We start from the raw sequence: 18,062 nt of genomic DNA, 5'->3' as shown, positions 1-18,062 counted from the left end.
AGAAATGGTTAATGAGATGTTAATGAGATTTCCTATGTGTCCACACTTTAGAAACACCCTGTATTTAGATTAGATGGAGTCTTTACTAAGTATTTACTGCATGCCAAGCACTGTCAATATAAATATAAGCAAAAAAGAAAGCTAGCTCCTGCCCTCAAGGAGCATATATTCTAAAAGGGAACTGAAAATCTGTTTCTGTGTGAGAGGGGAGGATTTCAATGGGATGAGAAGCCCAAGGGACAGGGTGGATAAAGTCTGTAGAGTCAGAATCTAAAAGAAGTTGGAAGTGAGCATGTTATGGTACCTCCAGAATAAGAGGGAAACTGGGGCAGAGGTAGGAAAGTAGTCTAGGTTCTCAGAAACTGAACCAGGTTAGAAGTGCTACATTTAGTTGCAAATTCCTTTTGTCCTCTTTATTTATAATGAGAACATCAAGACTGGTACTAGGTCAGTTCCTTCAGCAGTATATATACTTTTTGGTCACTGAACAAGTATCTCACATTTAGAGTACCTGGTACTAGAGTGAGTAAATATTAGGAAGGGAAGATATGCACATTTTTATTTAAATGAAAGCACAGCCTTTAAAAAATATTCTTAGGTGTTTATGAGAAAATCAGAAACTTATGCAATTTCTTAAAAACATTTCAAACTTTTTCTATTTTGTTGTATTTTTTAGAGATACAATATGTGAAAAATAAAGTCGAAACAACTGTTTCTTCCTTTCATTTTGCTGTAATTACCAAGTTTATATCCAGTAATTCTCATATATTTGCTCTACAAGTTTAACTGGATTAATTTAACACAAAAATAAACAGGATTTTACAGATGGGAACAATTTTTCCAAATCAATGAAAATAAGTATGTCTCATACAAACTCTGTATAAGGAAAATGTCCTCAAGAAATCACCAGGTAGTAACCAAATTCTTATATTTGAATGATTACTGGAAAATTTCACCAATAATGAATAAAGAAATTATTTGTAAAGACTAAAAGAATAAATAAATAATGCAGATTTCTGAAAAAGCCCATCTGAAAAACAAAATGATAATCATTTTGCATGTATTCATGGGAACAAACCAAAAAGGTAAATGTTGATAAGATTTAGCAATAGTTACCTTAATTGCACCAGAAAAATAAAGGGGCAAGCAGCTCAAAAAGATTTATCATGAGATGCCAGATGAAGGCTATTCCCCCATACTCAATAACTTAGACTATGGAGACATATACTAAAAAACTAAGGCTCTACTTAAATGTTATTGACTTACAAGATATTCTGGGGATAAATGGATAGGAGCTAAATAATACAATCCTCCCACAGAATCAGGCAAAGTCAGGTTGTGTTGCAGTCACTAAAGATTTACAAAATAGTTAAAATCCTATGAAAAACTTACAAACTGGATTCTCTTTAGCTAAATTTGAATCAAATGCATTGGCAACAGTGCTACATATGTCCAAGTTATCACCTAACTGTGCTGTGCTATCATTTGCTATTATACACCACTATTGCAAAGCATTTTATTTCCAAACACACAGAGATATGAGAGGGCTTAGAAAATATTAACTTGACAAAGTTACACAGGGAATCACAGGACTCCAATGAAGTTTTCAACTCTTCATACTTAGTTCATTCTCTTAAAATGTCATTAATAAAGTTTATTAATTTGATCTATTTTGTTATTCTAGGTATTTTTTTCACTTGTTTACTCAGATAATCAGAGTAAGTTAAATGACACTGGAGTTGAGAATTTTTTGAGGAAAATAAATATACTCAATGCCTCTACAGTTTGACTGGGTATTACTGAATAACTGATTCACATCAGGACAAAACTTCATGTCAAGTTACAATAGATATAGAAATAATTAAGAAAGATTTTATATTTCAAGATTTTATTAGGAACTTACTAATTTGCAATACCTTTGAGAGAATATAGATACTATAAGGCAGCAATAATTCTAACAATCTTCTTATTTTTTTGCATGTGAACCCCAAAGTTCTCAGATTCTGCAATCTATAGATTATGCATTACTGAATTCTTCAAATTATGTTGATAAATTATGAAATCAATATGGCAAAATCTTGGCTTTTTTCCCCTTTTCCAGTCTTCTATATAAAGTATAAATATCAGTTATAAATGAAGCAAAATGTATACATAGATATTTTTTTTCCCCTTTTCAACGGCCTTTACCACAGGGAAGCACAAATGAGGTAAGTAAATTTTCTATTAAAAACTTATTTTTATTAAATATATGTAACAGTATTTTCTCTGCAACTACACAGTAACTAAAGTACATCTTGGAGAAAAAATGCTTTCACATTTTTAAAAAGACAGTTTTCCCCTCCTGAACGTAGAATGAAGTAGTCTTTGAAGAGTTTGTATTGTCCAACACTTAATTGTGAATGGTTTTTTACATGGCATTCACATAATATTTGACTTATCCTTTAAATTACTTTTGAGCAGAAACCTAGTCTGAAAATCAAGTTCCCAATACTTTATAATGTTTCTGTGGATATCTGTTTTGTTTTTCAGCACTTAATATTTTCAGAATTCTTAAGATTTTCTGGTGCACGGTCTTCACCTATATTGCAAAGCAAAGTGAGCATAATTATGAACCCCTGAAGTTTAACTAATATTGGAGGAAAAATTAACCTAAAAGGAGATATAGAATATAAATCATTTGTAAACACCTCTGATTTATTAATCAGGTTTTCATAAATTTAATTTTACCTTTCTACATATGAAGGAGTCACACTTCTGAGGAGAGAATTTGAACTCCAATTTTGGACTTAATATTTAACCTAGAGAAAAGTGGATTTCTCTAGGATTATTCATTTTAGAAAGTCATGTTGGTCCATGATTACATTGGCTTAGAGGCTCATTGTTCTTATCTTAGTTTTAAGTGTTCCATGTCTGAATTGTTTTTGCCTTAGTTAGCACTGATACTAACTCTAATTTAAAATCTATAATACATCAATAAAGAAGTCTTAATGTAGGCAAACCCATTCAATAAGCATTTATTAAATTCCTGCTCTGTTAGGCACTGTACTCTCCACTGAACAAAGACAAAAAACAAGGAATATCTAAAAGAGCTTATATTATTCTGAGGCAAAAAGCATATATAAAAGTAAGGAAATACAAAATGTATACAAAGTAAAGAGGAAAATAATTTCATGAAGAATATGAAAGACTAGGAGGATCAATAAAGTCTTCTTTGTGAAGAGTCATTTGAAGTGAGCCCTGAATCAAACTAGTTGTTCCAAGAGGTAGAGGGAAGAAGAGAAAGTATGTACGTAGTTATTTTCAGGTTGTATCCTCTATTGGAATTTATATCCCCAGAGCTTAATAGATGATAAGCACATAGAAAGTATTTAATAAATGTTTGCTAAATGATTAAATGAATTAAAAGACATTAAAATTCAGATTAAATAAAAGGACCAATTTGCTAAATACATAACTTTTCTAAGAAAAAAATGCTATAAGAACACAATGTTCAAAATATTTTCTGATGTAGTCACTACAGCATTGTTTTACTCAACTAATTTTGTTACAAACAAAGGAGATGATGGTTGTGTTTTTTTAAAAAGTATCAATTTAAAAAGAAAGAGGGGAGAGACAAGGATAACCAAACAAACTCTGCTGACTGAATTCACTACAAATTTATGTGATGTAATCTCAAATTGGCCTTCACTAATTCCATTCCTTTTACACATCCCTAATCAATCCATTATCTCACTCATTCCAACATTTTTTCCAAACATATTCAACCTCTTCTCAAATTTCCCAAAGTTCTCCCATCTCCAGTCCTTTTAACTGAGAACCTTGACACATTTCTTTAAAAAAAAATTGAGACTTCACTCCCTCTTCTTACTCATGTAACTCAGATGCCTTCCCCCATCATCACTTTTGCTTTTGTCACATGAAGAATTGGTCTTTTTCATTACCAAGGCACACATGAACATCCATTCTTTTCCATGAGATTGAGACCATTTGCTGATGGCTCTTTCTTTTTCCCTCCCTATATTCATATCAGCTGGATAACTTCTGCCACCATCTCTTCATTCACCATTATTTCACATGAAAAAAAAGTTGCCCTTTCTTGCCAAGGCTCACCCTTCTACATACATATGAATGGTCCTGTTACATCCCATTTTTTCTAGCAGATTGCCTTCTATCTATCATCTATACCTTCTCAAACCTCCCATGGCTTTCTCCACCACTGCCTGTGCTCTCAGCTGACAACCTTGTCTCATATTTCACTCAAAAAAATGAGATCATTCACTAAGAGTATCCCTTCTCCTCTCCTCATTTCACATCTCTAAGGTGCCTTCTACTACTTTCTTACCCTTTACCCTTATCTCACATGAAGGGAGGTAGCTCTTCTTGCCAAGGCAAACTCCTCTATATGTACAAGCAACTCCACTCCATCCCATCTTTTCCAATAGATTGTTGCCCCCCCCATCAACCCCACTCTCTCTCATCATTAAAGTCTCCCTCCCTACTAACTGCTTCCCTAGTGCTTGCAAACATGCCCATCCTGAAGGAAAAAAAACCCTCATTTTGATCCATTCTGCTGTCATCTCTTTTCCTTTTTGTGCCTGCACTCCCTGAAAAGGCTGTCAACAGTTATTGCTGTGCTTACTGGGTCCCCTACTAAATTTTAATTTTCATTCCTCTTACTCTCTTAACTCTACAGTGTAACTTCTAACCTCATCATTTACCTAAAAACTCCTTGCTAATGATCTCTTTAATTGCCAAATGGCTTTTTCCTTTTTAACCTCTCCTTGGCCTTTTCATACTCTCAATAACCCTCTAATCCTTGATACTTCCTTTTGTCTAAGCTTTCATGATCTAGATCTCCTTCTAACTGCTCCATCTCATCTCTCTGGATCTTTATACAAGTCATGCCTATTAATGGTGGCTGTCCCCCAGAACTCAGTGCTAGGCCCTCCTCGCTTCTCTCTCTATACCATTTCATTTGGTCATTTCCTCAGCTCACATGGACTCAAATATTATCTCTATGTCGATTATTCTTAAATCTATATAAACAACCCCAACCTCCAGATTAGCATCTCCAATTGCCTATTAGACATTTGTATCACCAAGGCAATATTCACAGCAGTTGCTATTACTATGAATATGCTGACTTGGTTCATTATTGCAAAATATAACAGACTCTCCATATAGAAGACAGAAGAAGCAAAACATTTATTCAGACACAAGAGAACCAAATACCAAAACCAGTAAGTCCAATCCATGAAGTAGCATAGAAAGTTAATACACATTATCACAGCAGAGAGCCACTCCATTCCATAGCGTTCCCTGCCCCGCCCCATTGGGGCCTTCCCACAAACACACTCACAGCACAGCTAGCTCACCTGCATCTGCTCTGTCCTTCAGCTCTAACTGCTGAGCATTTCCTGCTCCACCTTTCCTATTCTACTCCTTCAGCAAGCTCCTCCCACCACATGTGACTTAGGCTTCCTATGATGTAAGCAGGTCACATGGGCCTATTAATGGATGGGGAAGATCTTCAAAGTTGCATTACCATTAAATTCGGCCCCAAGATCTTTCTTATTCATTACATAGGTCAATGAGGTAACTGGTGTCAACAGAACTTTATGACAATATAGCAAGCATAACACAAGAGAAGCACATAAAACAATATCATCATTGCCCCCTCAAACGAATGTGGTTCAAAATCTTGGTGTAATGGGCAATGTCCTCCATAGATTCTTCCTGCTGAAATTGGATGTGGAGCTGTCCCTGTCCCAAGAGATCAAGGGTCCCATTTGAGAGGTCAGTTCTTTAGATGGCATCTGGAGCTTGGTTGACAGAAGGTGCAGGCATGACATATCATAGTCGTCAGGTCCAGGGGTGACATCAGGGGATGTCTTAAGCAATCAGGCATCTGCAGGTGTAGGGTACTAAGCATGCAAGAAACAAATCTAGCAAACTGATTTGAGAAACAAAAAGCCAAAAAGAAACAAGTAGACAATAACCAGAAGCAGGATACAGGTCAGCCGGACTTCTAGAGTCCATGAACTCATTATCATAGCCTCATTCATAGTAGAATACATGAGTCAAGGACACAATTTGGTAATCAATTTCTCTTTAATAAACAACAGTTATGGTATTATCTTTCCCATGTGCTATAATTTCCACAGCCTCTGTAACTTCATATGGCTTCTGTTTTACCCATACTTTAGTTCCCAATTTTATTTTATCAGTAGAACCAAACCCTCTTGTTCCTTTGCCAATTATTTCAGAAGGAGGGTCAGTCTTCACAAGAGATATTGTTTCACAAGGAATAATAGTCTCTTGAACTATTCTATCATTTTTACAAAACTGTATAGGTTCACCCAAATTTTAGAATGTCTCAATAATTTTTCCTTGATAATTAGAATCTATTACTCCAGCCAATACATGTATTTCTCAAGCTGCTAATCCTGATTTAGGTAATATCCATCCAAAATGATTCTTAGGGATTCTCATACATATTTCAGTAGAAATTTTTCTTATTCCCTTTCTATCCAATCAAAAGTCCTCTAAGCAATATAAATCATATCCTGCTGAACCAGATGTTGCTGGATACAGCATTGGGACATCTTCCCTCACAATCCAATACTCAATATCTGGGATCTTATATGTTTGCTCTTTTCTAATTTGCAGATTTGGGGTCATCATTCTGGCTAAAGGTGTACTTCCTCCCAACGGCATATTATTCAAATTACATAAAGCAGCAAACAAATTATCCTTCTAATGTTGATACCAATTATTAGAACTTAGCTTCCTTAACTGTTCTTTCAATATTCCATCCATTCTTTCAATTAATCCAGATGCTTGTGAATAATATGGAATATGATATATCCATTCTATATTGTTCAATATACAATACCTCTTCATTTCATTACCTTTGAAATGTGACCCATAGTTACTTTAAATCTGCATTGGGGTTCCATAATATAGACTTGTGATATCTAAAGCTTTACAAGTGTTCTTCTGAGTTGCATTCTTATAAGGACAAGCCACTAGTACACCTGAATAGGTGTCAACACAAGTACATATAAATTTGCCTCCTTTATCTGGGGGTAGTGAGTGGTTCAGTATAATCTATCTGCCAGATCTGGGCTGGGACTTTTACCCTTGCTATTTCTCCAGTTACTATCCAAGGAACACTTCATTCCTTTTCCAACTGACATATATAACATTCTTCTGCTACTTGTTTTAACAATGAATGAGAGATACCAATACCTCAATCTTGTGCCCACTGGTGTGTGTGGCCTGGATCCCTAAATCACCAGCCATTTGGTGGACCCATTTTGCTAGTACCAGATCATCAACTGGTGTCAGAGTAGGGACAATATGTTCACTAGCAATCTTTGCTAGTCGATCAGAATGCCCATTACACTCACGTTCTGGCATGCTGAGGGCCACATGAGCATCTACAGGAAAAACTGACAAATTAGTAACCAAAGACATATCCCATATATCTTCCCATAATTGTTTGCCATGAATTTCCCAATTCTGATTTTTCCACATGGGCATCCACGTAGCTAACCCATTAACTACTGCCCATGAATCAGTGAATATGTGACGCTGTCCTCCTTTCTCTGTTTTGATAGCTTGATGTACTGCTATAAGTTCAGCATATTGACTACTTCCACCTCTCCCAGTACTTTCCAAAGTCAGCTTAGTACATGGGTTATAGGCCATCACCTTCCAATGTGTTTTATGGCCCAAACATTTTGCTGTCCCATCAGTAAACCATGCATGTTTCTTTTGTTCTTCAGTTAATCCATCATATCCCTCATTCCATTTTACCAAGGACTGTACCAACTGTTGCCTTGGTTCAGGGGATTTATCATTTCCCTCGGTATCTATGTTTGCTATAGATTCGTGTAGAGCAGAAAATCCACTTTTACCTGTTTTAGATCTATTTTGAATATACCACTTCCATTTAATTATGCTACCCTCTTGTGCATGCCCAATTCTGTGAGAAGCTGGGGTAATCATTACCCAGGTCATAATCAGGATTCCAGGCCTTAATATTACTTCATGACCCAGAGTCAGTTGTTCAGTCTCTACCAAAGCCCAGTATGCAACTAACAACTGCTTTTCAAAAGGAGTATATTGAACTACAGATGAAGGGAGTTTCCCAGACCAAAATTCTAAGGCCATAAACTCCCATTTGCATATTCATCCTGTACAGTCACTTGTAATTCCATTGGGCCACTTTGCAAAGGCCATAAATCCAGGGCCAATTGTATAGCAGCCTTGGCTTCTTCAAAGCTTACTCTCTTCAAGTCCCCAATCAAATCCATATTTTTTTCCTAGTAACTTTATATAAGGATCTCAAAATCTGTCCTAAATGTGGAATGTGATGTCTCCAATATCCAAATAGTCCTATGAACTTTTGGACCTCTTTCTTATTGGTAGGGATAGGAAAATCCTGAATTTTTTGTCAGGCTTGCGGGAGAATTTCTCATAGTCCCTTATTCCATTGTATACCCAAAAATTTCAGTTTGAGCTGGACCTTGAATCTTGGCAAGTTTAATTTCCCACCCCTTGTTTTTCATATGTTCAATTAAAAACGTCAAAGTCTTCTCCACTTCTACATCTTTCCCTTGTATCATAATATCATCTACATACTGGGTAAACTGTACACCAGGTAGCTCTAATTCATTCAAACGTTCAGCCACAATCCTATAACAAATAGTTGGGCTATGCAGATAACCTTTCGGCAAGCATGTAAACATATATTGTTGGCCTTGCCAAGTAAAAGCAAATCAGTCCCATTCTTTAGAATCTATTGCAATCATAAAGAAAACATTGGCTAAATCAATAACTGCATACCAAGTTCCATTATATTTCTGGATCCTTTCTATTAAGGTAATGGTATCTGGAACAGCAGCATACAAGAGAGGAGTCACCTTATTCAATTGGCTATAATCCACTGTCATTCTCCACGTCCCATCTGATTTATATACTGGCCAGACAAGATTATTCCATCAAGTGGTTATAGGGACTAACACTCCTGCCTCAACATATTCTTTTACAGTATTGGTAATTTCATCTTGTCCACCTGGCACACGATATTGCTTTAAAGTAATTACCTCAGAAGTTTCAGGTAAAATGATTGGGTCCATTTTTATTTTTCCTACTAAAACTGTATTAATTCTTATGTTCCTTACTGCAAATTGTTATCTCCCTTCAGGTAAATTTAGGGTCATACCTCTCAATATATCTATTCCAATGTATTTAGGATTGCGTACAATTACCATGATATATTCTTTCTTAGGTAAATGCCCAATTTTCATCATTAGTTTGACTTGTCTGACTGATATTTCAGCCCCTTCCAGTCCTGTGATGGTAATAGGAGCTCCATGTTTAAACTTATCAGGGTTTCCATATGTAAGGGAGGCCTCCACCCCAGTACCTATTAATACCCTAGTAACAGTATTTGATCCATTTTTCCAATATATAGTCAGATTAATATGGAGTCTGTAATCCCATCTGTGTATTTCTTTAATCTGAGCTGGGGGTCAGCCTATTTCCTAATCTCCCTGAAGGTATGACACACTTGGATACGGTTCAATAGGATCTGTAGGAGCAGTTCTTACTTCTCTATTCCATCTGCTATTAAGCCCCTTATCTCAGGACATTCTGTATAGTTCATTAGTTGGAATACCATTTATACTTCCAAAATCTACCCCTGCTCTCAATAGAGCAGTAAACATTTCTTTTCTGGCTGTTCAGTAGCTATTCACTCTTCTCTCTTGAAGAAATTTATCTTTTCCCCAGTTCCCTAAGTCACTTAACTATGAAATCTTATCCAGCACCTCTGAAAGAGGGTTCCCTATCTCCCCAATTAGTAGAGTCAGAATTAGGTGCTTATAAGCATGTGGAGCCATCTTCACTATTATATTTCTATGAGCGACTCCCAAGGAAGTATCATAGTGTGCATCTGTGTTTCCCATCATAATAGGAATCTTCATTACCTCCTCCTTTAAGTTTCTCATACAGTTCCTAAATGAATATCAGGGTCTATCTGCAATGGGCCACATAGAGTCAGTGGGATACTCTCTGTTGCATCCTTCTGCTGCTAAAGCTAAAAGAGTAATCATCCTGTTACCTCCTTGCATATGATAATCCCTAAAAACTGGCTGTAAAGGATTCTGATTAATACTTATGAATCTCAAGCAATCCACGCTATCTACTGATACTCTTCCAGCCCCTTCATCACTGATTTTCATCCAAGATATTAACAATTCTCCCATTCTTTGGGTAAACTGACTCAAAATATTTGTGACCTCCTACTGTGTGAAATCTTCAAGCACCTCTCAGAGCATTGAATTATCTCTCTGGGTCTCTTGTTTCCTTCATAATATGGGGTGTGCATCTGTCTGAGGAGCCAGGTCTAACACTGTATCATTTTCTACCAATACTCTCTCCTGGCAGTCATCACCACAGCAACTAGACTCACCCTGTACTAAACTTGCATGCACTTTTAACCTCTTTGCTCTTCACTTTTTCTTAGCTAAATTAAAAGCAAAATTCTCATTCAAATCAGCAGATTCCCAAAGAGTAACCTGTTCTTCTGCCACCTGAGATCCTCCATTTTGCTCTTCTAACAAAGAGCTCAAAAGCTGTAACAAACCAGCCAACTCCCTTTCCATCTGAATTTTCTCTTTCAACAGCTTGTCTCTGCTTTCATATATAATACACTAAGCTATTAGTAAAACCTAGCCTCTCCTAGACACTCCTGGCAGTTTTCTCCTGGCTTAACTTTAATTCCTTGCAAACTTCTTTTCAAATCCCTAGGTTCTCCCTTGTGTAGCCTCTGTTCCCAGCTTTCACAGAGTCCGGTGCCTTTAGCCCATTCCCTTGCTAGGGAAGAATAAGGTAAATCATCCCATCCTGGGATATCCATTTCTTCCTCTGAAGCCCTTCTGCCTCCAAACAGAGACTTTATACCTTTAGATCCTGCTTGTGATGCCAAATATGTCACCAAGGCAATATTCACAGCAGTTGCTATCACTATATATATATGCTGACTTGGTTCTTTATCGCAACATATAACAGACTCTCCATATAGAAGGCAGAAGAAGCAAAACATTTATTCAGACACCAGAGAACCAAATACCAAAACCAGTAAGTCCAATCCATCAAAGTAGCATAGAGATTAATACACATTATTACAGCAGAAAACCACTCCATTCTATAGCCTCCCCCCCCCCGTTGGGGCCTTCCCACAAACACACTCACAGCACAGCTAGCTCACCTGTATCCACTCTGTCCTTCAGCTCTAACTGCTCTGAGCATTTCCTGCTCCACCCTTCTAGTTCCATTCTTCAGCAAGCTCCTCCCATTACATGTGACTTAGGCTTCCTGTGACATAAGCAGGTCACAGGGGCCCACTGATGGATGGGGAAGATCTTCAGATTTATATTACCATAACAACATCTTAAATTCAACATGTCAAAAATTGAACTCATTATCTTTCCTTCTAAACCCTCTCTTCTTCTGAACTTCCCTATTCTTGTATAGGACCCCACCGTCCTCCTAGTCACCCAGATTCACCAACCTAATTATCATTATCATTATCATTCTTGACTCCTCACTCTCTCCCAAGCAACCTGTTGCCAAGTTTACCTGCCTAACATTTCTCTCCTCTGACAATGCCATTACTCTGATGCAGGCCCTCATCATCTCATGCCTTGACTGTTATAATAGCTTGATGTTTAGTCTCCCTGCCTCAAAGCTCTTCCCACTCTTATTCCACCCTTCACTCAGCTGCCAAATTAATCTTCCTAAAGCATGTAAGATCATCTCTTTGTCTCTGTCTCTCTCTCTTTCACACACACACAAACACACACATGCACATGCATGCATGCACACATAAACATATAGGCTATATAGGCTATAACCTATGGGATCAAATATAAAATCTTCGGATAGTTTCCCAACTTCCCAATCCAACTTTTCCATGTTAATTGACATTCACATATTCTATGATAGAGTTCTCCTTGCTGTTCCTCCAAAAGACTACTCAATCTCCCAACCCTAGGAATTTAATTTTGATTTAATTTTTTAGATTTAAACTTAATTTAATTTAACGTGTAAATTTTTTAAACATTTTTTCAAAATGCTGAGTTCCAAATTCCCTTCCTCCTTTCCTACCCTCCCCCTTCATTGAGAAGGCAGGTGATTTGCTATATATTATACATGTGCAAACATGCAAAAACATATTTCCATATTAGGTTGTGAAAGAAAACAGAGACAAAAAAAAAAGAAAAATAAACTTTTTAAAAATATATACTTCAATCTACATTCAGACTACATCAGTTCTTTCTCTGGAGATGGACAGCATTTTTTCATCATGAGTCCTTTGTAATTATCTTAGGTCTCGTATTGCTGACAATAGCTAAGTCATTCACAGTTGATCATCATAAAATATAGCTGTTATTGTGTACAATGTTCTCTTAGTTCTGCTTGCTTCACTCTGTATCAGTTGGTGTCTTTCCAGGTTTTTCTGAAAGCATCTTTGTTCATAATTTCTTATGTCACAATAGTATTCTATCATAATCATATACCGCAACTTATTCAGCCATTCTTCAGTTGATGGGCATCTCTTCCATTTTCAATTTCTTTGCCTCTACAAAAAGAGCTGCTATAAATATTTCTGTCTCTTTCTTCCTTCATTCCTTCCTTTCTAATTTTTTTAATCTCTTTGGGATACAAACCTAGTAGTGGTATTGCTAGGTCAAAGTTTTATAGTCCTTTGAGCATAGTTCCAAATTGCTTTCCAGCATGAATAAGCTCAGTCCACAACTCCACCAACAATGCATTACTGTCCCAATTGTTCCACATCCCCTCCAACATTTGTCATTTTCCCTTTCTGTCACACTAACCATTCTGATAGGTGTGACGGTGGTACCTCAGAGTTGTTTTAATTTTCATGTCTCTAATCAATAGTGATTTAGAACAATTTTTCCATATGATTATAGACAGCTTTGATTTCTCCATATGAAATGGAAACTGCCTGTTCATATCACTTGACTATTTGTCAATTGGGAAATGACATATATTCTTATTAATCTAAGTTTTCTATATATTTGTTAAATGAGGCTTTTATTGTAAACATTTTCTCCCAGTTTTCTGCTTTCTTTTTAATCTTGGCTGCATTGGTTTTGTATGTGTAATACCTTTTAATTTAACATAATCAAAGCTATGTTTTTTTATATCTAATAATGCTCTCTATCCCTTGTTTGGTCATAAATTCTTCTTATCCATATATCTGACAGTCAAACTAGTCCATGCCCCCCTAATTTGCTTATGGTATTATCCTTTATGTCTAAATCATGCACCCATTTTGACCTTATCTTGGTATATGATGAGCTATTGATCCATACCTCATTTCTGACAAACTGATTTCTAGTTGATATGGGAGTTTTTGTCCCAAAAACCTGGACCTTTGGGTTTGCCAAATGCTAAATTGCTACAGTCATTTACTGCTGTGTATTGTGTACCTAATCTATTCCACTGATCCACTCTATTTCTTAGCCAATTCCAGTTGTTTTGATGATAACTGCTTTGTAATAATCTGAGATCTGATACAGCTAATCCACTTTCCTTCACATTTTTTTGAATGATTCTCTTGATGTTCTTGACCTTTTATTCTTCCAGATAAATTTGTCATTTTTTCTAGCTCTATAAGATAATTTTTGGTAGACTGGTTGGTATGGCACTGAATAAGAAAATTAATTTAGGTAGAATTGTTATGTTTATAATATTGCCTCAGTTTACCCATGACTAATTAATATTTTTCCAATTATTTAGGTCTAACTTTGTGTGAAAAATGTTTTGTAATTGTGTTCACATAGTTCCTGAGGTTACTTCACATATAGACTCCCAAGTATTTTATATTATCTACAGTTATCTTAAATGGAATTTATCTCTTACTGCTTTGTTAGTAATCTATAGAAATGCTGATGATTTATGTACATTATTTTATATACTACAACTTTGCTAAAGTTGTTATTTCAACTTTTTAGTTGATTTTCTAGAATTCTCTAAGTAGAGCATTCTATCATGTACAAAGAATCACAGTTTTGTTCCCTCATCACCTATTCTAATTCCTTCAATTTCTTTTTCTTTTCTTATTGCTATAGCTAGCATTTCCACAAAATTGAACAACAGTGGTGATAATGGGCATCCTCGCTTCATCCTGACCTTACTGGGAAGGCTTCTAGCTTATCTCCTTTACAGATGATGCTTGCTAATAGTTTTAGATAGAAACTACTTATCATTTTAAGGCAATTTCCATTCATTCCTACACTTTCTATTATTTTTAAATAGGAATGAGTGTTGTATTTTGTCAAAATCTTTTTTCTGCATCGATTGAAATAATCCTATGATTTCTGTTGGTTTTGTTATTGATATGGTTAATTATGCTAATAGTTTTCATAATACTGAACCAGCCCTGCAATCCTGGTATAAATTCCACCTGGCCCTAGTGTATATGAGCTTTGTGATAGATTGCTGTGATCTCTTTGCTAGTATTTTATTTAAAATTTTTGCATCAATATTCATTAAGGAAACTGGTCTGTTGTTTTCTTTCTCTGCTTTTGCTCTTCCTGGTTTAGGCATCAAAACCATATTTGTGTTGTAAAAGAAATTTAGTAGTTTATATAGTTTTGAAACCAATTTTCTTTAAATGTTTGGTAGAATTCACTTGTGCATCCATCTGGTCCTTGCAATTCTTTTCTAAGGTAGTTTCTTCAATTTCTTTTTCCAAGATAGGGTTATTTAGGTATTCTATGAAAATCTTTTGTTAACCTAGGCAATTTATACTTTGACAAATATTTATCCATTTCACTTAGATTGTCAAGTTTACTGTCATGCAGTTGGGCAAAACAGCTCCTAATAATTGTTTTAATTTCATCCTCATTTGTATTGAATTTACCTTTTTCTCTTCATTTCATTCACACAGGTAATTCAGTTTTCTTGTTCTATTAAACCAAATTAACCAAAGGTTAATTGATTTTATTGTTTTTTTTTTCACAAAACCAGCTTCTGATTTACTTATTAGTTCAACGGTTTTCTTGAAGTTTTATTAATCTTTCGATTTTCAGGATTTCCAATTTGCTGTTTAATTGGGGATTCTTAATTTGTTCTTTCTAATTTTTTTTTTAGTTGCTCACCCAATTCATTGATCTGTTCTTTCTCAATTTTACTGATGTAAGCATTTAGAGATGTAAAATATCCCCCAAGTACTGCTTTGGCTGCATCCCATAAATTTTGGTATGTTGCCTCATTGTTGTCATTCTCTTCCCATTCATTGTTTCTATGATTTGTTCTTTGACCCACTCATTCTCTAGTAGTAGATTAGTTTCCAATTAATTTTTCATCAACATTTCCATGGCCTTTTATTGAATGTAATTTTATTGCATTATGATTGAAAAAGATGCATTTAACATTTCTGCTTGTCTGCATTTGATTGTGAGGTTTGAATACATGGTCAGTTTTTCTGTAGGTGCCATGTACCACTGAGAAAAAGTTATATTCCTTTCTCTTCCCATTCCATTTTCTCCAGAGGTCAATCATATCTAACTTTTCAAGAATTCTCTTTATCTCCTTAACTTCTTTCTTGTTTATTTCTTTGCAAGATTTATCTAGTTCTGAGGGGAAAGTTTTACGGTTGAGTTCATCCCAATCAGATTCACAGTTATGATTACTGTATATTTCCCCCATTTTGCTTTTCCCCCTTCCTTTATCTTTTTCTCTTCTTTCAGCCTGCCCCACTTCAAAAGTGTTTTGATTCTGACCAATGCCTCCCACAATTCATCCTCCTTCCTATCACTCTCCCCTGCTCTTATGCCCTCCCCTCCTTCTTCCCTCTGGGGTAAGAAAGATTTCTATACCCAAATGGGTGTGTACATTATTCCCTCTTCAAGCCAATTATGAGGAGAGTAAGGTTCAAGTGCTGCCTATCCCTCTCTTTTTCCCTCCACTGTAAAAGCTCTCATGTTTCTTTTTATCTACCTCTCTTCCCCTTTTCCCGGAGATTATCTCTTTCTCACCCTTTAATTTTTTTTTTATATCATCCCATCATAGTCAACTCTGTGCCTTCTATGTATACTCCTAACTATCCTAATAATGATAACATTTTTAAGAGTTAAAAGTATCATTTTTCCATGTAGGAATGTTAACAGTTTAACCTTATTGAATCCCTTATGATTTCTCTTTCCTATTCACCTCTTTATGCTTGAATCTTGTATTTTAAAGTCAAGTTTTTCTATTCATTTCTGGTCTTCTCATTAGGGTTGCTTGAAATTCCTCAATTTCATTATACTCAGTTTTGCCAGGCTAAGTGATTCTTGGTTGAAATCCTAGCTCCTCTGCCCTCTGCAATACCATATTAACTTGGAAGGTAATATATTTTGTGCAATCCTAATTATGGTTCGATATTTGAATTGTTTCCTTCTGGTTGTTTGCAATATTTTCTCCTTAACCTGGGAGTTCTGCAATTTGGCTATAATATTGCTAGAAAGTTTTCATTTTCAGATCTATTTCAGCTCAAGATCAGTGGATTTTTTTCAAGTTCTAATTTACCCTCTAATTCAAGGATATCCATGCAATATTGCTTGAGAATTTCTTAAAACATGATATCTAGGCTCTTTTTTTTTAATCATGGTTTTCAGGTAGTCCAATAAGCCTTAAATTATCTCTCCTTGATCTATTTTACAGGTCAATTGTTTTTTTTTTTTCCAACGAGATATAGTCACTAGCTTCCATTTGCCCAATTCTAATTTTTAAGGAATTGTTTTCTTCCACGAATTTCCATTTGGCCAATTCTGCTTTTTAAGGAGTTGTTCTCTTCAGTGGATTGTTGTGCTTCTTTTATCATTTGGTTTATTTTGTTTTTTAAGGTGTTATTTTCTTCAGCATTTTGATTCTTTTCTTATATTACTCTCATATCTTTTCCCAATTTTTCCTCTACCTCTCATGTAATTTTTAAAATTCTTTTTGACCTCTTCCATGGCCTGAGACCAATTTACATTTTTCTTTGAGGCTTTGCATGTCTCTTCTGAGTTTGTGTTCTCATCATCCCTGTCACTACAGTAACTTTCTATGGTCAAGTTTTTTTTTTGTTTGTTTGCTCATTTTCCAGCCTATTTCCTGATTTTTAACTTTATGCTAAAGTTGGGCTTTGTTCCCAGAAGGGAGGAGACAGTGTCCCAAGCTTTAGATTTTTTTTTTTGTGCTGTTGTTTTCAGAGCTAATTCTGGTGGTTTGTAAGTTTTCAGCTCTTCCAAGGTGGTATGATCTAAGAAACAGTGTGGTCACTGCTCTCCCAGCCTGTGCTGTGAGTGGCCACAAGCACTCTTCTCCACCATGAAATTCTGTCCAGCATCCCTGTTTAGTACTCCTCTTCATCTTGGGATTGCAATCCAGAACCATGTATAGACAATGCAACAGAGTACTGCATCCAGTGCCAGCAAAGGTTACACCCTGTAACCTCCTGACCAGCTGTACAACCCCTTTACCATATGTATGCTGAGAGCTTCAGAACCTGCTGCTGCTAATTCAGTCTCCCCCATGGTTTGCTGTAGGCTTGCTGGGGAAGGGCCTATTCTGGAATGCCCTCCACTTTCACCTGAGTGAGACAGATCTTTCCTGCTGACCTTCTAAGTTGTCTTGAGTGGGAAAATTGTTTCACCCCATCCTTTTGTTGGTTCTGCTACTCCATAATTCATTTTGAAGTGTTAATTTTCCATTGTTTGGAGGGGAATTAGGGAGAGCTCAGGCAAGTCTCTGCCTTTACTCTGCCATCCTGGAACTCTAGGCATTTTCCCTGGCCATCCCCATACCTGTAATGCTCTCTATCTTCATCTCCATCTCCTCGGTTCTTTCAAGTCCCAGCTAAAATCCCACCTTCCATGAAAAGCTTTTCTTGATCTCTCCTTCAGTAGTAACTGTCTTCTGCTGTGTTTAGTTTAGTTTTTTTGGCCTTTTTTTGCATTCCTAGCACTTAGCACTGTGTCTGACATACAGCAGGC

At 36.1% G+C, this 18,062-nt stretch overlaps 1 protein-coding gene across 2 annotated transcripts in view; it reads left to right on the top strand.

Annotated features, from left to right (window-relative positions):
• Positions 1 to 18,062, top strand: part of ATL1 (atlastin GTPase 1) — a 146,094-nt gene that overhangs the window by 124,911 nt on the left and 3,121 nt on the right. The window contains exon 13 of one of the 2 annotated variants that reach the window (XM_036735793.1): positions 2,193 to 2,207. The exons of the other annotated variant lie outside the window; for it this stretch is intronic. Coding sequence (XP_036591688.1) covers positions 2,193 to 2,207 — 15 coding nt within the window. The remainder of the gene's footprint in view (positions 1 to 2,192; positions 2,208 to 18,062) is intronic. 2 annotated transcript variants of the gene reach the window in all.

This window comes from Trichosurus vulpecula, chromosome 8, assembly GCF_011100635.1.
Source record: "Trichosurus vulpecula isolate mTriVul1 chromosome 8, mTriVul1.pri, whole genome shotgun sequence".
Lineage (NCBI taxonomy): Eukaryota > Metazoa > Chordata > Mammalia > Diprotodontia > Phalangeridae > Trichosurus > Trichosurus vulpecula.
Note: the sequence above shows the minus strand (reverse complement) of the source record. Positions and strands in the feature narration are given on the sequence as shown.